Source organism: Bombina bombina, chromosome 6 (genome assembly GCF_027579735.1).
Source record: "Bombina bombina isolate aBomBom1 chromosome 6, aBomBom1.pri, whole genome shotgun sequence".
In the NCBI taxonomy this organism is placed as follows: domain Eukaryota; kingdom Metazoa; phylum Chordata; class Amphibia; order Anura; family Bombinatoridae; genus Bombina; species Bombina bombina.
Window position 1 is genome coordinate 714,045,686 of NC_069504.1, and position 22,040 is coordinate 714,067,725.

The 22,040-nt window shown below is 36.0% G+C and overlaps 1 protein-coding gene across 1 annotated transcript in view; it reads left to right on the forward strand.

Moving 5' to 3' along the window:
- Positions 1 to 22,040, forward strand: part of LOC128663525 (potassium channel subfamily T member 2-like) — a 772,127-nt gene that overhangs the window by 427,391 nt on the left and 322,696 nt on the right. The window contains exon 13 of the mRNA XM_053717898.1: positions 10,938 to 11,001. Within this exon, the coding sequence (XP_053573873.1) occupies positions 10,938 to 11,001 (64 nt within the window). The remainder of the gene's footprint in view (positions 1 to 10,937; positions 11,002 to 22,040) is intronic.

A 22,040-nucleotide genomic window follows, 5' to 3' on the forward strand; every position in this document is an offset into this window, starting at 1 on the left:
TAGATATAGCTACAGATATATATATATATATATATATATATATATATATATATATATATATATATATATATATATACATATATATATAAATAAAAATTTAGAAATACAAAGAACATTTTCTTCTAAGTGAAGAACATTGGAATGTAAAATATTTACAGTAAAAAAACACAATTCATTAATATTAATATTCAATAAAAATTATAAACAAATAACACATATATACACACACACATATATATATAAATATATATATACATATATATATATATATATATATATATATATATACTATAGATAGATAGATAGATAGATAGATATTATAGCCCTTTAAATTCAAACACCTTGTCATATACCATACGTATTTTATAAGGGCTATTCAAATTTTCTTTCAAGGGAAAATCTGTTTATCTTTCTTCTACCCCCCAGCAACATTTTCTAAAATTAAGCCCAGAGCCTGCTGCTTTCTATTGTTTCTATTTCATTATTTCCACATTTTCCTAGGTAGCACCCATGAGTTTCTTAACTACAATCCAGTCATAATTATATAGTGACAATGCATTTTATGTAAGTATTTAAATACAAGAGGCTTTTTACTGCTGGTTGCAATAAACAGCACCATAACACACTTTCAAGAATAGTGCATTAAGCATTAGTACCCGTATGATATAAAACATTTTGGAATTTTTAATTTCCCAGAACTCCCAGTGCACCAGGAATCATCTACCATGAACCTCTACTGGAATTAACCCTTAAAGGAACAGTCTACTTGATTTCTTTATTGTTTCAAACGCTAGATTACGCCTTTACTACCCATTCCCCAGCTTTGCCCAACCAACATTATTATATTAATATACTTTATAACCTTTAAACCTCTTAATTTCTGCTGGTTTCTAAGCCCCTGCAGGCCGCCTTTATCTCAGGGCATTTTTACAGCTTTCCCCAGCAAGACACTGCTAGTTATTTTGGCCATATAGATAACATTGTGTTCACTCCCATGGAGTAATTCATGAGTCAGCACAAAGTAGCTAAAATGCAAGTATGTAAATAGCACTAAAATAAAGGGGCAGTCTGCAGAGGCTTAAATACAAGGTAATCACAGAGGTTAAAAGTATATTATGTGTTAGTTATGCAGAACTGGGGAATGGGTAATAAAGGGATTATCTATCTTTATAAACAATAACCATTTTGAAGTATACTGTTCCTTTAAGGGTTGAGTTCCCCTAACACAATTGACTTCTAAACCCCTAGTTCTCCTTCTGTAATTAATCTTAAACACTACCTCCTCCACTGTAACCATTACTGTGACATCCTCATTAAGTCCCTTTCTCACATGCCCCCTTCTGCTATTGACTCTAGAATTAACGTCCCTATCACAATTAAACCCACCCATGGTCTCCTCCACCAAAATAACTTTTAGTACACCATACCTCTATGCCCAGACCCTATGTCTGCTATTAATCTCCCCCAACAGCAATTTACCCTATCAGTCCCATCTAACGCTACAAGGAAAGTAAAAGTGGCTGTGGGTCAACCATTACTTTTCAGTGGAGAAAATGTTTTTTGGTTAGGGCTAGTAGTGTTGCTCTTTATCAGTTTACCCATAAGGACTATCTGCAGTGGGCGGGGGGCATTATGTTTAGCATTTATAGCAAATGGGATGGTTGTTCTTATGGTTAAAGGGACATGAAACCCAACATTCTTCTTTCATGATTCAGATAGAGCATGTCATTTTAAACAACTTTTCACTGTATCTAATTTATCTCATTTCCTTTGCACTCTTTGAATTCTTTGTTGAAAAGAATACCTAGGTAGGCTGAGGAGCAGCAAATCATTACTGGGAACTAGCTGCTGGTTGGTGGTGGCACATAAATGCTTCTTGTCATTGGCTCACCTGATGTGTTCAGCTAGTTCTGAGTAGTTCATTGCTGCTTCTTAACGGAAGATACTAAGTGGACAAACCAAATTTGATTATAGAAGTGGAAAATTGTTTAAAATGTTCTATCTGAATCAAAAAAGAAAACAAATTGAGTTTCTTGTCCCTTTAATTGTGATTAGGAAATAAGGAGAGAAAAAGAAACTGGAAGACTTTGTGGGGCAAAACTTACCACCCTGCCATTTTCGGAATCCACCTGGATGCAGCGTAGGCAAACCCGAAGCCTTTAAAAAAAAAAAAAAAAAAACCACGCAACTGCCTGCAGCAAATAACGAAAAAACACGTAACTGCCCACAAGAAATAAATAAAAAACACATAACTGCCCGCACAAAGTATAACAAAAAATGGTTATTAACACAAATTAAAATCAGTTTTTGTAAGTGGCCAGCATAAAACAGTTGACATTTTTTTCCCTACAGATACTTGTATCAAATGCTAAAATCGATTTGCTATGAATAACAAAACATGAGTGATTTTCCAAATTTCTTTTCACACTACTTGATCGCACAGAATAAGTAATAATAAAATTAATCTAATTTTCGGACTGCATTTTAATCCTAAGAATTACAAAGGTAATTTTATCTCAGTGCATTGATTTATTGTATGCTTCAGTAAGTGTTTTCTTCGAGAAACCCCTCTCTAAAAGCAGTTCTTCTGCTGCTGACTTAAAAGAATCCACATCTAAACAATTTTTGTGTATTCTCAATTACTGGAAAGAAGGAAAAGTTTTAACTAAGGTTAGGGCATGGTTTCTTCTAACCAGTAAATATATAGGGCGAGATTATATATGCAGCGTAGGTTTCAATGCAACTGCTGAAACCCACACCGCCCGTAAGTTCACCTCGCACATCGGGTGAGTCATATAAACGGCGCCGTCAGATGATAAACTGCAGTTTATGAACTGCCGGCAAATAAGAAAATAACAAAAAAATGTTAAAACACCCTTAAAAGTCTAACCCGCCTCCCAAAAATAAACCTGACACGTCAAAACCCCTATATTCTCCATCCCCCCAACATCACAACTAATAATAAAAAGTATTAACCTCTAAACCGCTATCCCCCCACATTGCAAAGTACCTAATAAATGTATTTGCCTCTAAACCGCCAACCACCCACAACACAAACTACCGATTTTAAACTATTAACCCCTAAAATGCCATCCCCGCACAACGCAAAGTACCTAATAAATGTATTAACCTCTAAACCGCCATCCCCCCACATTGCAAAGTACCTAATAAATGTATTAACCTCTAAACCATCAACCACCCACAACACAACATACCTAATTACCCTATTAACCCCTAATCCGCCAACCCCCACAACGCAATCTACCTAATTAACCAATTAACCCCTAAACCGCCATCCCCCCACAATGTAAAATATTAATCTAATCACTAAGCCCCCTAACCTATCACCCCCTAAATTAACCCCAATTGCAAAAAATTAAAAAAGACTATCTTACTAATAAATTAATTAAAAATTACGAAACTAAAAAAATCCTAATTTAAAATTAAATTAAAAAATCCTAACATTAAATAAAAAAAACCCTAAGATTAAATTAAAATAAAAAATCTAATATTTTTAAATGATCCAAAGTAAAATTTTAAACCTAATCTAATCTATACTATAATCGCATTTGTAAGGTGTCCATCGCCAGTTGTGCACGCATCCTCAAAGGACCGTTGGCTGCTCGAGGCAGCCAAAAGAATGTTGGCTGCGTGCTCAGTGAAAAGAATCCACCTGGATGCAGCAAACCTGCATCCTGGTGGATTTCGAAAATGGCAGGGTGGTGAAAGAATCCTCCGGCAAGCAGAAAGAAAATGGTCCGCGATGGATGAAGATGGAGCCGCCTGGAAGAAGACAACTTCAGGAATGGTGAGTACCTATGGGGGTATTAGGTTACTGGGCTTAGTGACTTAGTTACTGTTATTGGTGGTGCAGGACAATGCAGATAGGGTTAATTGCACAGGGAGGGCATCAGGTGAGCTGCAGTTTGGATTAAACTGCAGAGTGAATTAGCTCAGGATAGAAGATCATTTCTTTATGATCTGTTTGTCTAACTAAAAGCAGTTGTATTGCTGTTAAAAGCAACTATTTAAACATAACAGTAACAGTCATAGTGATATTCTACTTTTAAAGTAGGTAATAGTTATTTAACAGCGGACCCACCACTATTAATAGAATCAGGGCTGTCGCTCAGCTGCAACAATGTCGCCATCAAAAGCATCTTGAATGAGTTCTAGGCCATAGTGGGGCCTATTATATCAGGTCATAGCATTTAAAATAAAATATTACTACTTCAAAAGTGTACCTGGCATATTTAGTAAATGAATCCCTGTGTATGTATAAAACAATACAAGTTAATAAAGTATTTTTTTATTTACATAGGTCTCCTATAATACTGTAGTATATATTGCTTTTTTTCACTGAATCTGACTCTACATTTTGAATAAATGGCAAAGTTAAAGGGACAATCTAGTGAAAATTAAACTTTCATGATTCAGATAGAGCATGTAATTTTAAACAACGTTCAGTTTACTTTTATCATCAAATTTGCTTTGTTCTCTTGGTATTCTTTGTTGAAAGATAAACCTAGGTAGGCTCACATGCTAATTTTTAAGCCCTTGAAGGCCGCCTTTTATCTGAATGCATTTGACATTGTTTCATAGCTAGAGGGCATTAATTAATGTTTGCCATATAGATAACACTGTGCTCACGCTCGTGGAGTTATTTATGAAAGTCCACTGACTGATTAAAGAACTGAGCTAAGGGTTAATCTGCAGAGGCTTAGATACAAGGTAATCACAGAGGTAAAAAGTGTATTAATGTTGGCTGTGCAAAACTGGGGAATCTATACTATAATCTATACTATAATCACGTTTGTCGCCAGTTGCGCACGCATCCTCAAAGGAATGTTGGCTGCCCAAGGCAGCCAAAAAAATGTTGGCTGCGTGTGCAGCCAAAATAATCCACCTGGAAAAAAATGGCAGGTGGTGAAAGACTCCACCTGGATGCAGCGTAGGCAAACCCAAAGCCTTAAAAAACCCCAAAAAAAACTGCCTGCAGGAAATAACGAAAAAACACGTAACTGCCCGCACGAAGTATAACAAAAAAACTAACCTCCCGCATGAAGTATTAACAAACACCTAAACCGCAAACCCCCACATTGCAAAATAATAAAGTAGTTAACCCCTAATCTGCAAATAGCATCATTAAAATATTAACCCATTAACCGCCAACTCCCCACATTGCAATAAACCTAATTAACCTATTAACCCCTTAACCGCCAAACCCCACATCACAATACACCTAATTAACCTATTAACCCCTAAACCACCAACCCCCCACATAGCAATAAACCTAATTAACCTATTAACCCCTAAACCGCCATATCCCCCACATCGCAATAAATCTAATTAACCTATTAACACCTAAACCGCCAACCCCCCACAACGCAAATAACTAATTTAATTACTAAGCCCCCCTAACCTAAAAACACCCCCTAATCTAAACTAAACTACCAATAGCCTTTAAAATTGCATTTTGTAGGGCATTGCCCTAAGTTAAACAGCTCTTTTACATTTAAAAAATACTAAGTCCCCCCTAACAGTAAAAAAAACCCACCCACCAAACCCCCAAAATAAAAAACCTAACACTAAAAAACCTAAACTACCCATTGCCCCTAAAGGGGCATTTGTATAGGCATTGCCCTTAAAAGTACAATCAGCTCTTTTACAGCCCATTTAATCCCTAATCTTAAAAAAAAACAAAAAAACAAAAATAATAAAAAAAAAGCCTAAAATTAAGTCCCAAATAGGTACTCACCATTCTTGAAGGCCGGCAGAGAAGGTCTTCTTCTAGGCAGCTCCATCATCTTCTATCTTCATCCAGGGCGAAGGCGTCGCAGAGCGGAGGTATGGAGCTGGCTACCCCGATGCACGGATCCTCAGCGGCAGTCCTCAGCGGCGGTCCTTAGATTATCTATATTTTTAAACAATAACATTTTTGGAGTAGACTGTCCCTTCATTTCTAACACATAACATTTATAGTCAAAAGGCTTAAAGGGACACTGAACCCAATTTTTTTCTTTCGGGATTCAGATAGAGCATGCAATTGTAAGCAACTTTCTAATTTACTGCTATTATCAAATTTTCTTCATGCTCTTGGTATGTTTATTTGAAAAGCAAGAATGTAAGTTTAGATGCTGGCCCATTTTTTGTGAACAACCTGGGTTGTCCTTGCTGATTGGTGGATAAATTCATCCACCAATGAACAAGTGCTGTCCAGGGTGCTGAACCAAACAAATAGCTTAGATGCCTTCTTTTTCAAATAAACACAGCAAGAGAACAAAGACAAATTGATAATATGAGTAAATTAGAAAGTTGCTTAAAATTGCATGCTCTATCTGAATCATGAAAGAAAAAATTTGGGTTCAGTGTCCCTTTAATATAAAGTGTAGTCCATCTTACAAATGTCTGATTTCTTATATCCACCTGCCAATGGTTTCAGTGATATTATCTTAGATCTATGATTATATGATATTTATCCAACATTAGATAAGTTTAACAGTTGCTGTTGGACACTCTCCATGTGATGTTTTGAAAACTGAGTTCCACCAATTGCCTCTGCTCCAATAGTCCGGATGGCCACTAGACTCTGGAAGATGTGCTTTTTATACATAAATCACAGAATATTAAGTGCAGGTATATTGTTACCTACCTTAAACTCTTTCCCAAGTCCCTAAGATTTGCCCTTTCATAAGGGCAAATCTTGTGATTTAGACAGAGCACACACGTTTATTTATTTTTAAATCCAATTTACTTCTAATATAAAGTGTGCTTCATTCTCTTGGTATGATATGTTGAAGGAGCAGCAATGCACTATTGGGAGCTTGCTGATTACAACTGGTAAGCCAATCACAAGATATATATATATATATATATATATATGTACAGTATATATGTGTAGCCACCAATCAGCAGCTAGTTCCTAGTAGTGCATTGCTGCTCCTGAACCTATCTAGGTATGTTTTTCAACAAGGATACAAATAAAACAAAGTAAATTAGCTTATAGAAGTAAATTGGAAAGTTGTTTACAATTGTATGCTCTATCTGTATCATGACAGTTTAATTTGGACTTCACTGTCCCTTTAATTTTGAACTGATGAAAATGATTTCCTGATTTTGGTTTAGTTCAGTGTTCTTACCAGTTGGCATCTATTAGACAGGTTTACCAAATTTATTTTGGACTTTCATGAGTATTGCTGCACTTTGCTCACATTCAAACCATTCATGTGCATGTGCATGTGTAATAGTGATAATACTGTTGTTATCCTTAAAGGGACAATAAACCCCAAATTTTTCTTTCATGATTCAGATAGAGCATGCAATTTTAAGCAACTTTCTAATTTACTCCTATTATCAAATTGTCTTCATTCTCTTGCTATCTTTATTTAAAAAGCAGGAATATGATACATAGGAGCCGGCCCATTTTTGGTTGAGAACCTGGGTTATGCTTGCTTATTGGAGGGTAAATGAAAGCATCAAATAAGCAAGTGCTATCCATGGTGCTGAACCTAAAATGGGCTGGCTGCTAAGATTTACATTCCTGCTTTTAAAATAAAGATAGCAAGAGACCGAAGAAAAATTGATAATAGGAGTAAATTAGAAAGTTGCTTAAAATTTCATGCTCTATCTGAATCATGAAAGAAAAAATTTGGGTTCAGTGTCCCTTTAAGCAGATACAAAGGGGCCGATTTATCAAATGCCGGGCGGACATGATTCGCTGCAGTATATGCCGCATATGCTGTCAGCATTTAACATTGCACAAGTATTTCTTGTGAAATGCTTGTGCAGTGCTGCCCCCTACACATTAACGGCCAAACGACTGCTAGAAGGGGTATCAATCATCCCGATCATATCGTATCGGGATGATTGCAGTCCGCCACCTAAAAGGTGGTGGACGAGTTAAGGAGCAACAGTCTTATGATCGCTGCTTCTTAACTTAAGTTTCTGGCGAGCCGGAAACTTCAGCAGTAGATTGCAGCATCCGCTGCTTGGTAAATTTACCCCAAAGAGTGGAAGCAAGATGCCAAGTCACTGAACCTATTAAACAAGCAGTAAAGATCCTCTTTCCAAAGTGTTGTCTCATACAGCTATCAATAGAAGTTTGCCTACTAAGGGCCATATTATGAGTGGAGCACGATTTAGTGCTTTCGTTCGTGAGCTTTTTGTGCGCTCGTATTACAGGTTGAAAGTAAAAGGTTAGAGTGCATCCTAATACAACTGAAAAGTTTGCTCTATAATGTATTTACAAAATCCACATAAACTTACATTTTCACTAGTTTATCTTGATATACTTTTCAGCTAGATGTTATAATTAGAATGCAAAAGTACTCCAGGTGAGACAGATCTAAAAAATAAGAATTCAGTGTTCTCCCCAGGATGCACAGTCTGCACAGCTGATTTTACTTACCAGCTGGATAAAATGTAAGCCAATATTAAGATAAAATGAGCTAATATTACATTTTCAATATTTTTGCACAAAGTATCACTAATAGCTTGGGTAACATTTATAATTAAAAGAACAATATTACAAAGTATTACCCTACCCTTTCCCGGCTACTTCATAATACCCCCTGGATGGCAATTTCTTATCTGGAGAACCCTGGAAATGATATTATTGTAAAACAAAGGGAATTTCATGTCAAGAGGTTTGATTAATCTATTTTGAGGTCCATCTTAAATATATTAATCATTACTGTTGAGCGAGGGTCCAAAAGTCTTAAAATATTACCATTCTTAATAAAGTATTATATTAAAGGAACACTAAAGTCAAAAATAAAAACTTTCATAAATCAGTTAGAGCACACCCTTTTAAACAAACTTCCAATTCACTTTCATTATCTAAATATGAGCAATCTTTTTATATGCACACTTTCAGTGGCACCAGCTACTAATGAGCATGTGCAAGAAATCACAAAATATACATATATGTATTTTGTGATTGGTTGATGGCTGTCACATGATGCAGCAGTAAAGATAATTAATCTAACTGAAATTTGTCAGAAAAAAATCTCGTCATTTTAAATTCAATCTAAGTGATTCTGAATTGTCTTTTTATTGTGCATTTGTTGAGTATGATATTCTACTGTGTTTAATGGACCCTTAAAGTGACAGTCAACTCAACATTGTTATTGTTTTAAAAGATAGATAAATAATCCCTTTATTTCCCATACCCCAGTTTTGCACATAAAACATGGTCATATAAATACACTTTTTACCTCTGTGATTACCTTGTATCTTCTGACAGCCCCCTGATCACATGACTTCATCTATTGCCTTGCATTTAAGCCAATTAGTGCTGTGTTGGTAGAATCCACGGGCATCAGCACAATTTTATCTATATGGCTCACATGAACTAGATTCCCCTGATGTGAAAAGCAAATGCAAAAGCATGTGATCATCGGGCTGTCTTTAGGGACTTAGAAACAGACATAAATCTAGAGGTTTAAAGGTTATAAAGTATGTTAATATAACCGTGTTTTTTGTGCAAAGCTGGGGAAAGGGTAGTAAAAGGTATTATTTATCTTTTTAAACAATAACAATTTTTGTGTTGACTGTCCCTTTAAGTATTATTGGAATTTTAGGTATTAAAATATTTTAAAAGGCCATTGAAAGCAAATATTTCCTTTGTTGCTTCCAAAAAGCGTATTCTCATTTATTATTCTCATTATGATTAATATGATGATGAGTGATTATCAGAGGCAGAACTACCATTGGTGCAGCAGGTGCAGTGGCACTAGGCCCCCAGTGCTGGGGGGCATAATAGTCAATCTATACATAAGTGTGTACAGAATGTGTACAATTCTAATGCAGGGGAGCCCTCTATTAGAGCAGGACTATCTATCTGTCCTCAAAATCATTATACAGAGTAGCATGTATATTATTACTGTCCAAGGCCAGATTGGCCTACTAGGATACCAGGAGATTTCCCGGTGGGCTGCAGAAGCTGGGGATGGAAAGCTACAATTTAAATGGGTGATTAATGGATGGATGATAGTGTTGTAGGGTGCTTATATAACCACAATCTGACACTTTTTTAAAAATACAAACTAATATAATATAATTCTAATATAAAATATTTAGGGAAGGAGTATCCCAGTAATCCCGTTTGATAAAAATTGTTTGTGCGCTTTATACTGAATCAACGGAATATAGGACTGGTCTCCAAATTTTCCAGTGCTGCTTTTTAGTCCCAGTCCGACCCTTTTAATATCGCTTACTGATGAGTTACCTTTGGACACACACACACCAAAAAACTGTTTGCACCTGGCCCTCTTTTGAGCGTACACTACTAATGATGATGATTATTATTATATTATTAGTAGTAGATGGTTCTATATTGAATACAGTTACAATTTCTTGACAACCTTGTGAAGGCTTGGTGCTGCCCACCAATATAGTTATAAGTGTTGTTAGTACCGGCTGGCTAATGAGAATGAAAAACTCAACAATTATTTTTAAAATAGTTAATAATTTTGGTTTGTTTATATTTGTGTAGGAAAATATTTGCTTTCTGTGCCTGTTCATTATCATTATTTCTTGATTAATCATAATAATGTTGTCATTGTCACTTGTATCTAACAACAATACTAACCAACTTATTCCTTTTTCTCTTGTTTCTCTTTTTTCTTTTCCAATTTCCCACATCACTTCCTACCTCTCTGTCTCTTTTTATCCTTCACAATTTATTTCTCCTTACATCATTTTCTTTTTATGTTTTTTTTTCCACCACTCTTCTCGCTTTCCTTTTTTCATCTCCTTCCCCCATCTTATAAACGTTTCTTTCTCCCCTGACAATATCTCTCTGAATACCCTTTGATTCCCTTTATCATCTTTTTTTTCTTTAACTTTTATTTCTACCATTCTATACCTCTGTGCATCTATATCATATTCCTTGTATCGTATCTTTCTCTTCCCCTCTCCTTGCTGTTTTCCAATAGAATTGATGACGCAGAAGCCTGCTTTATTCTCAGCAACCGTTTTGAAACAGATCGCATTGCTGCTGTATGTCAAAAAATGGTTTGGAAGTTATAAGGGACAATGGGGTGACACAGGCAACAATATTAGGAAGTTCTGACCTATCCAAAAGACATAGACACATGGGAACAGTATAACTGTTGGTCTGTCTCTTGCTTAAATATAGTAATACAGATAAGATGATACTCAAATCTTTTCCATCCAATTACAGAGAAGAGGGATCTCTTGTATAAGGAGTTTGTGCCTTCCACTGTAGGGTGACACAAATAAACAGAGCTATAAGTAGAAGATGGTTTCTGTCCCTTCGACTACAGGTTGTCACAGTAGCATAGACAAAAGCGATATTTCACTGCCATATATTTGGCATATAGTACACAGTTTAAAAAAATAAATAGATGATATACAAAATGATACTGCATCTATTATGCCTAAAGCGGACAGTACAACTACAAAGCAGTTTGCAATAGCACAATTTCTGTCTGCTTTTATATGGGGAGGCATGAGGTGGGAAAAACTAATTCTGCCTGAGGGGTATGTGAAAAACTACAGAGCAACAAATGTGAAATACTGAAGATAGAGGTGAATAATCAAGGTAAGGGAGAAACCATTCTAAAAATGAGAAGAATTTAATTTGAGAGAGCTATCAATAAGGGGAAGAAAATTAAAATAAAATTATCAATCTAATTGTATTTATATTTTGAGCTTTAATTAATGAAATATCATAATAAAATATTAGTTGTTAAATTTTGTAGCCTTTAAATCAAAAATATTTGTAAAATATCAAAATATCCTATAAAATATAGACAAAGACTACCCTGACAATGGTAAAATCTACAACTTTCTTTTAAAGGTACCTTTGGTTCCTCTTAGACCAAGTTGCATCTTATATGCCGAAAAAATATGGGTGTATGTAAAAATGATTTCCCTGGTCTCTATTAGGGATGGGCGAATGTTTCGCAACATTCGAAAAACGGCACGAATTTTAACACATTTGTTCATTCAAATCGAATTTCGAATGTTTACATAACATTCTAACATTCGATTTTCGAATGTTCGGTTTCGAATTTTACGATTACATTAGAAAATATTCGAATTCGAAAAATTCGAATTTAGATTGTAATAGTATTTCTAATGCTTTATCTTTAAATGTAATATTCGAATTATGCAATATTCAAATTCGAAAAATTCGAAATTAGATTGTAATAGTATTTCTAATGCTTTTTCTTTAAATGTAATATTCGAATTATGCAATATTCGAATTAAAAAAATTCGAATTTAGATTGTAATAGTATTTCTAATGCTTTTTCTTTAAATGTAATATTCGAATTCTGCAATATTCAAATTCGAAAAATTCAAATTTAGATTGTAATAGTATTTCTAATGCTTTTTCTTTAAATGTAATATTAGAATTATGCAATACGTGTATTCGAATTCGAAAAATTCGAATTTAGATTGTAATAGTATTTCTAATGCTTTTAAATGTAATATTCGAATTATGCAATATTCAAATTCGAAAAATTCGAATTTATATTCGAATTCGAAAAATTCGAATTTATATTCGAATTCGAAAAATTTGAATTTCGAATGTAGACATTCGATATAATTATAAATATTCGAATTCGAAAGTGACATTCGAAAACTGTAAATAACATTCGATTTTCGAATTTTTAAGAATATTTGTTCTTATCGACATTCGAATTTAGAATTCGAATTTCGGTAATAACATTCGTTCTACATTCGAAATTCAAAAATTTGCACATTCGCCCATCCCTAGTCTCTATGTACTAATACATACTAATGTGTAAAAATGTGTATTTAATGTTTTTCCATGGTAGATCATGAAGTCTTTTTAATTTGTTGATGTTACGTAATTGCTGATAAGCTGCATATAATTCCAACCAGTTGCTATGTAGCTAAACCTTTAGCTTAAAGGGACACTCAAGTCAAAATTAAACTTTCATTATGCAGATAGAGCATGCAATTTTAAACAACTTTTCAATTTACTTCCATTAACAAAATGTGCACAGTCTTTATACATTTAAACTTTTTTAGTCACCTGCTCCTACTCAGCATGTCCAAGAATAAGTGTGTATGCATTTGTGATTGGCTGATGGCTGTCACATGGTACGTGTATGCATTTGGGATTAGATGATTGCCCTCACATGGTACAGGGGGAGTGGAAATAGACATAACTTTTAAAATTGTCAGAACAAAAGGATACTACTCATTTGAAGTTCAGACTAAGTGCTATTGCATTGTCTTGTTATCTTGCATTTGTTGATTATTTAAATCTTCTGTGTTTACTGGTCGTTTAAACATTTCAGTCAAGTCTTATCTTAAATAAACATAAGGTATAGGGGCCTATTTATCAAGCCATCAACCGCAAATACGCTGGAATTCCGCAGCGTAATTGTGGAGAGCTTGATTCGCCTTATTTATCAAAGCCTACAGACCGGCAAAAGTAGAATTTTGTGATGTAACATACGATCCGCCGGTCTCAGTCCGACACAGATCGATGCTTATGTCACTACAAATGTTCCAAATGCAAATTCGGCACTATCTGACTACTTTTGCTAGTTAACAAATATCTACCAGGTACGCTCAACACTATTCCGGCCCAGCGTACCTGGTTTCCAGGGCAGCGGATGCTATAGGAATCAATGGGAGTCTGAAAGCAGCGAAAGCTCATGTTCGCTGCTGCCCGATATCCCATTGATTTCTATGGTAGAATAAAAGTTATGTTTACACCAAACAACCTAACATGTACCCCGAGTCTAAACACCCCTAATCTGCTGCCCCCTACACCGCTGCCACCTACATTATGCTATTAACCCCTAATCTGCTGCCCCCTACACCACCGCCACATACATTATACTTATTAACCCCTAATCTGCCGCCCTGCCACCTACATTATACTTATTAACCCCTAATCTGCCGCCCCCTACACCGCTGCCACCTACATTATACTTATTAACCCCTATTCTGCTGTCCCGACACCGCCGCCACCTAAATAAAAGTTATTAACCCCTAATCTCCAACCCCTACACCACTGCCACCTACATTATACTTATTAATGCCTAATCTGCGGCCCCCTACAGCGCCGCCACCTACATTATACTTATTAACCCCTAATCTACCGTCCTGACACTGCCGCCACCTACATAAAGTTATTAACCCCTATCCCGCTGCTCCCGGAGCCCACCACAACTAAATAAAGTTATTAACCCCTAAATTTAACAACCCGCTAACTTTATATTAAATATTAACTCATCCCTATCTAATAATCAATTTAAACTTACCTTCAAAATTAAATTAAACTATATTAAGCTAATAATTAACCTACCCTAGCTATTATAATAAAATTACATTAAACTATATTAAACTAATAATTAACCTACCCTAGCTATTATAATAAAATTACATTAAACTATATTAAACTAATAATTAACCCACCCTAACTATTATACTAAAATTACATTAAACTATATTAAACTAATAATTAATCTACCTTAACTATTAGACTAAATTACATTAAACTACAAATTAAATTAACTATATTATATATTTAAAAACCTAACCCTACTCAAATAATTTAAATCTACACTAAAAAAATACTAAGTTGCAAAAAATAACAAATACTAAGTTACACAAAAAAATAAACACTAAGTGACAAAAAATAAAAAATAAATTATCAAAGATTTAAACTATTTACATCTAATCTAAGGGCCCTATGAAAATAAAAAAGCCCCCCCAAAATAAAATATCCCCAAGCCTACAATAATCTACAAATAGCCCTTAAAAGGACCTTTTGCAGGGCATTGCCCCAAAGAAATCAGCTCTTTTACCTGTAAATAAAAAATAAAAATACCCCCCCAACAGTAAAACCCACCACCCACACAACCAACCCCCCAAATAAAAACCTAACTTAATAAACCTAAGCTCCCCATTGCCCTGAAAAGGGCATTTGGATGGGCATTGCCCTTAAAAGGGCATTTAGCTCTATTGCAGCCCAAACCCAATTCTAAAACTAAAACCCACTCAATACATCCTTAAAAAATCCTAACACTAACCCCTGAAGATCGACTTACAGTTTTGAAGATCTGACATCCATCCTCCAAGAAGCCAGGAGAAGTCCTCATCGAAGCCGGCAGAAGTCTTCATCCAAGCCCGCAGAAGTCTTCACCCAGACGGCATCTTCTATCTTCATCCATCCGGCACGGAGCGGCTCCATCTTCAAGACATCCGATGCGGAGCATCCTCTTCTTTCCGACGACTGCCGACAAATGAATTGGAACAGCCAATAGAATGCAAGCTCAATCCTATTGACTGATTGGATCAGCCAATAAAATTGAAGTTCAATCCTATTGGCTGATTGCAACAGCCAATAGGATTTTTTCAACCTTAATTCCGATTGGCTGATAGAATTCTATCAGCCAATTGGAATCTAAGGGACGCCATCTTGGATGACGTCATTTAAAGGAACATTCATTGTTCAAGAAGACATCGATGGAAGAGGATGCTCCGCGACAGATGTCTGGAAGATGGAGCCGCTCCATGCCGGATGGATGAAGATAGAAGATGCCGTCTGGGTGAAGACTTCTGCGGGCTTGGATGAAGACTTCGCAGTTTGAATGAAAACTTCTGCCAGCTTCCATGAGGACTTCTCCTGGCTTCTTGGAGGATGGATATTTGATCTTCAAAACTGTAAGTCGATCTTCAGGGGTTAGTGTTAAGATTTTGTAAGGGTTTATTGGGTGGGTTTTATTTTAGATTAGGGTTTGGGTGCAATAGAGCTAAATGCCCCTTTAAGGGCAATGCCCATCCAAATGCCCTTTTCAGGGCAATGGGGATCTTAGGTTTTTTTATTAGGTTTTTATTTGGGGGGTTGGTTGTGTGGGTGGTGGGTTTTACTGTTGGGGGTGTTTGTATTTTTTTTTTACAGGTAAAAGAGCTGATTTCTTTTAAGGGCTATTTGTAGTTTATTGTAGGTTAGGGGTTTTTTTATTTGGGGGGGGGGAGCTTTTTTATTTTCATAGGACCCTTAGATTAGGTGTAATTAGTTTAAATCTTTGATAATTTATTTTTTATTTTGTGTAACTTAGTGTTTATTTTTTTGTGTAACTTAGTGTTTATTATTTTTTGTAACTTAGTTATTAGGTTTTTGTAACTTAGTAATTTTTTAGTGTAGATTTAAATTATTTGAGTAGGGTTAGGTTTCTAAATATATAATATAGTTAATTTAATTTGTCGTTTAATGTAATTTTATTATAAAAGTTAGGGTAGATTAATTATTAATTTAATGTAGTTTAATGTAATTTTAAAGGTAAGTTTAAATTGATTATAAGATAAGGATGAGTTAATATTTAATATAAAGTTAGCTCATTGTGTGGACTTTAGCAGAACATTTTACAAACCTAAATGTTCAGAGGATTGGCGGCCATGTGTTATTGATGCTCTTGATTACCTAATATTATAATATCCATTAACCTTCTTACCCAAATGCAATGAGGAAATACAGGAACATATATTATTGGAAAAACTAGTTTTTCCTGATGTTTGGCCTTATCTTATTTAATAGCCTTTCCTTCTAAAACATTGATTTTCAAGCTATTTCAATGTCACACGTAGGAATGCAGATTTATGTTGCCGCACATTTGTGTTATTAATGTTGGACTCTCATATGATTACCATAAATGTATAGTATTTTAGTACTTACACCTCTCACAATTGTCTGTGTATGTTCCTGTTGCAAATTTTATATAATTGCTGTGAATGACAGGGATCCAAACCATTTTAGTGACATAATGTGCCCTGGCTTTGTGAGCTGCATATTTTACAGAAATTATTTCACCAGTAGTTAGTTGCTCATTGTGAGCGCACTCATAACTGTGTGTAATAGAAAGTCATGGATCCTTCAGACTTCTCTCATAGCTGATGTGCAAAGAGTGAATCACCCATTATAGAAGTTCTAATATCAGCCTATTAAATTACTGGTGGGAGAGGAGAAAGAGAGACATAGGAACAAAAATATACAAATATAATCATAAACATAGGTAACGTGGGCTGTAATTTAAAGGAAAATATTATCTACTATCAAAATTTGAATAATGCTGGTCTAAAAAGCATATCATACATTATATCTGGGCTTTTTCTTTCTTTCTTTTTTTAAATTGAATAAAGGTATAGCAATAGATAGATAGACAGACAGACTGACATACAGACAGACAGATAGATAAATAGAAATGATAAATGTATTTTACAACAAAAGCAAAGTAAGCAATGAATGTACTATACAGTTTTTTTTTTTTATAGTTTTATTCATTAAGGACCAGATTAGTGCAGTGCAAAAATATTAGTGCTGTTGAGTGCTAACACCACTCAAGTTAAATAAATATTTGCTCTTATTCTTGCGCTCAAGTTGAAAGTAAAAAGATAGTGCTCAAGCGAAAGCCTCGTCTGCGCTAAAATCTGGAGGCACTAAATCTCTCACCTTTTGGACTTCTATGGGGTGCACTACAAAACTCTGTTTTGCTTGCTTGAGTGTTGCCACTAAGGTGCACTAAGCCTAAGTGCGCTAAGCTGAAGGTGTGCTCAGAAACAGTTTAAATAGCTTTGTTCTTCACTAGGGGCAAGATTACAAGTCACGAGGCAAATCTGTTTTTTGCAACCCGCAAAAACACCATGCGTGTTAAGAGTTTTGATCATTTAGTAATTGAACAGCTATTACAAGTTGCAAAATAACTTAAATTGCGCGTGCGTTACCCCAAATACCATGCATAAACTAAGTTTCATTTTTGTTTTCGCTTGCATGTATCCCCCCATAGAGATCAATGGAGAAAAATAGTGGAAAAAAACCACCTGTGATTGTGCAATCACCATAGCAATTTTGCATTCCCCATAGAAGTCAATGGAGAATTAAAAAAAAAAAAAACCCTCCCATTGCGCATACAACATAGCATATTCGCATTACCGAATGTGAAATATTTACAGTAAATACATAGTTAAAAACATAAATGGCAAAGGACTCTAATGCACTTTTATATATGTAAATATATGGTACATATATATTTATGTTTTTATATGTGTATATATGTCTGTCAATACATATTTAAACATATTAATACATTAATATACAGTATATGCACACATATATATTATCTATATACAAATACATCTTTAGCAATGTATCTATGTATTTCTATGTAAAATCCCTTTGTCTGTTTTTTTTTCTAACAGCAGAAATCTCCTATCTTTGAGCCCTTTTGTGTGCAATTTTTTTTTAATTTTTTTTTTTTTTTATTAGACAGTGTTAATATGAGTGTAACTGTACTTTGTAATGTATTTTTTAATTGTTTTGTGAAACTTTTATGTTGCGGAAAAATGTTAACTACAGCTCTTCGAGCGCGGAAAGGATTGTTGCGTAAAAGGCGCTTGCGCGCTTGCAATCAAAATTTTTCAAAACTTGTTATATCAGGGCAATGAAAAATAGATTGCGAAAAGACCATATTGCGCGCGGAAATGACATGTTTAGTAGCTTGTTTAGTAGCTTGTTTTGATATGTGTTTCAAATGGAAAATATCTATTTTCCCTCTTCTTTCATATATGGGCCTCTATTTATCAAGCCGTCAATTTACCTGCATTCAACGGCATCAATACGCTCTCCCAAGATCGCCTAACATCGCGGCCGCGGACCTGAATACGCTCTCCAAAATTATCAAAAAAGCTGTCAAAAAGCCGCGCACCAAGTACGGTGCGATGAGCAGCGGATTGTTGTTAACTGTCATCGATCTCACTGCTCTTCGGCTTTTCTACAGCTTTCTTGGTACCCTGTCACTAAACACCCACACTATACTAACTTACACCCACACTATACTAACTTACCCCCTAAACTGCCGCTCCCGGACCCCGCCGCAACTAAATAAAGAGTTTGACCCCTAAACCGCCGCTCCCAGAGCCCACAGCAACTCTAATTAATGTATTAACCCCATAAACTGCCGCTCCCGGAGCCCACCACCACCTACATTATACATATTAACCCCTAATCTTCTGCCCCCTATACCGCCATCACCTACATAAAGTTATTAGCCCCTATCCTGCCGCTCTTGGACCCTGCCGCAACTGAATAAAGTGTTTAACCCCTAAACCGCCGCTCCCGGACCCTGCCACAACTAAATAAAGTGTTTAACCCCTAAACCGACGCTCCCGGAGCCCACCGCCACATACATTATATTTATTAATTAAATGTATTATTATATTAATTAAATTTATTTATATATTAATTTATTAAATTAATTAAACCTAACACTAACCCCTTGAAGATCAACCTACCTTGAGATGTCTTCACCCAACCGGGCCGAAGTCCTCGACGAAGCCGGGCAAAGTGGTCCTCCAGACAGGCATAAGTCTTCATCAAAACCAGGGCGAAGAGGCCAATAGGATTGAGCTCGCATTCTATTGGCTGATGGATGAAGATAGAGGATGCCGCCTGGATGAAGACTTCTGCCCGTCTGGAGGACCTCTTCGCCCTGGCATGGATGAAAACTTCTGCCCGTCTGGAGGACCACTTCACCAGGCTTCATGGAGGACTTCGGCCCGGTTGGGTGAAGACGTCTCAAGGTAGGGTGATCTTCAAGGGGTTAGTGTTAGGTTTTTTTAAGGGGGGATTGGGTGGGTTTTAGAGTAGGGTTGGTTGTGTGGGTGGTGGGTTTTAATGTTGGGGGGTATTGTACTTTATTTTCAGGTAAAAGAGCTGATTACTTTGGGGCAATGCCCTGCAAAATGCCCTTTTAAGGGTTATTTGTAATTTAGTATAGGGTAGGGCTTTTTATTATTTTGGGGGCCTTTTTTATTTTATTAGGGGGATTAGATTAGGTGCAATTAGTTTTAAAAACTTGTAATTATTTTATTATTTTCTGTAATTTAGTGGGTTTTTTTTTGCACTTTAGATAATTTTATTTAATTTTATTTAATTGTAATTAATGTAGGTAATTAGTTTAATGATAGTATAGTGTAGTGTTAGGTGTAATTGTAACTTAGGTGAGGTTTTATTTTACAGGTATTTATTTTAACTAGGTAGTTAGTAAATAGTTAATAACTATTTAATAACTATTCTACCTAGTTAAAATAAATACAAAGTTGCCTGTAAAATAAAAATAAATCCTAAGATAGATACAATGTAACTATTAGTTATATTGTAGCTAGCTTAGAGTTTATTTTATAGGTAAGTATTTAGTTTTAAATAGGAATAATTTTATTTAGATTTATTTAAATTATATTTAAGTTAGGTGGTGTAAGGGTTAGTGTTAGACTTAGGTTTAGGGGTTAATACATTTAATATAGTGGCGGCGGTGTAGGGGGCAGATTAGGGGTTAATAAATATAATGTAGGTGGCGGCAGTGTAGGGGGGCAGATTAGGGGTTAATAAGTATAATGTAGGTGGCGGTGGGCTCCTTGAGCGGCGGTTTAGGGGTTGAACACTCTATTTAGTTGCGGCGGGGTCCGGGAGCGGCGGTTTAGGGGTTAATAAGTATAATGTAGGTGGTGGCGGTGTAGGGGGGGGCAGATTAGGGGTGTTTAGACTCGGGGTACATGTTAGGGTGTTAGGTGTAGACATTCCCATAGGAATCAATGGGATATCGGGCAGCAGCGAACATAAGCTTTTGCTGCTTTCCGACTCCCATTGATTCCTATAGCATCCGCGGCCTCCAGGATGGCGGATTGAAAACCAGGTACGCTGGGCCGGAAAAGTGCCAAGCGTACCTGCTAGTTATTTGATAACTAGCAAAAGTAGTCAGATTGTGCCGAACTTGCGTTCGGAACATCTATAGTGACGTAAGCATCGATCTGTGTCGGACTGAGTCCGGCGGATCGTATGTTACGTCACTAAATTCTACTTTTGCCCGTCTGTAGGGTTTGATAACTAAGGCGAATCAGGCTCGCCACAAATACGCTACGGAATTGCAGCGTATTTGCGGATGACGGCTTGTTAAGTAGAGGTCATAGGGTTTGAAGGACACAAAAGTAATATTCTTTGGGGCCTATTTATGTAAGTGCGAGCGGACATGATACAATGTAGCGTATCATGTCCGCTGCACATCGATAAATGCAGACAGCATGCAGAAGGCACCAGCCTCCTGCAAATTCACGGCCAATCAGCTGCTAGCAGGGGGTGTCAATCAACCCGATCGTATTCGATCGGGTTGATTTCTGTCTGCCGCCTCAGAGCAGGCGGACAAGTTATGGAGCAGCGGTAAAATCGGTGCTTGATAAATAGGCCCCTTTGTGTCTAAATGAATACAAAAAAAGATAATTTTCAAGGGTAGATTCTATTGAAAATGAAAAGCCTTCAGCGAATCGATAGTTAATACTGAGGGAATTCCCAGGTGCATGCATCTGGAGGTTAGAGGAACATTGCTTTTCTTAGAAATGTACCTACTTTTACATTATTTTTATATTATTTTGTATTGAAAGTTTTCAAATTTTAATAAACAAAAACAATATCAAACTGTAGACAGCAGAGATCACAACAAACAGTTCAATATGATTACTAATAACACAGAATACATTTACCAGTAGTCAATATACCTACTTTTACTTTAACTTTTCCACACCATAGGCTATAGCAAATCATGTCCGCTTGACACCGCTAAATGCAGACAGCATACGCTGTCCGCATTTATCATTGCACAAGCATTTCTGGTGAAATGCTTGTGCTATGCCGCCCCTTACTCACTGGCACCTGCTCACAGGCGTTGCTAATCATCCCGATCATATCGGGATGATTTAAATCCGCTATCTAAAAGGTGGCGGGCAGGTTAAGGAGCAGCGGTCTTAACTTCCGTTTCAGGCGAGCCAGAAATGATGGGCCTCCAAAGCAGTATCCACTGCTTCATAAATGGAGCCCCATGTTTCTATAAAGGAACAAAAAAAAATATAAAAACCCCTTCAGAAACATAACATACAAAAGGGCACATTTTTGTACAAAGCAAGCTGTTTAAAGGTACATGAAATCCAATTTTTTATTTCATGATTCAGATCGTTAATGCAATTTTAAACAACTTTCATCT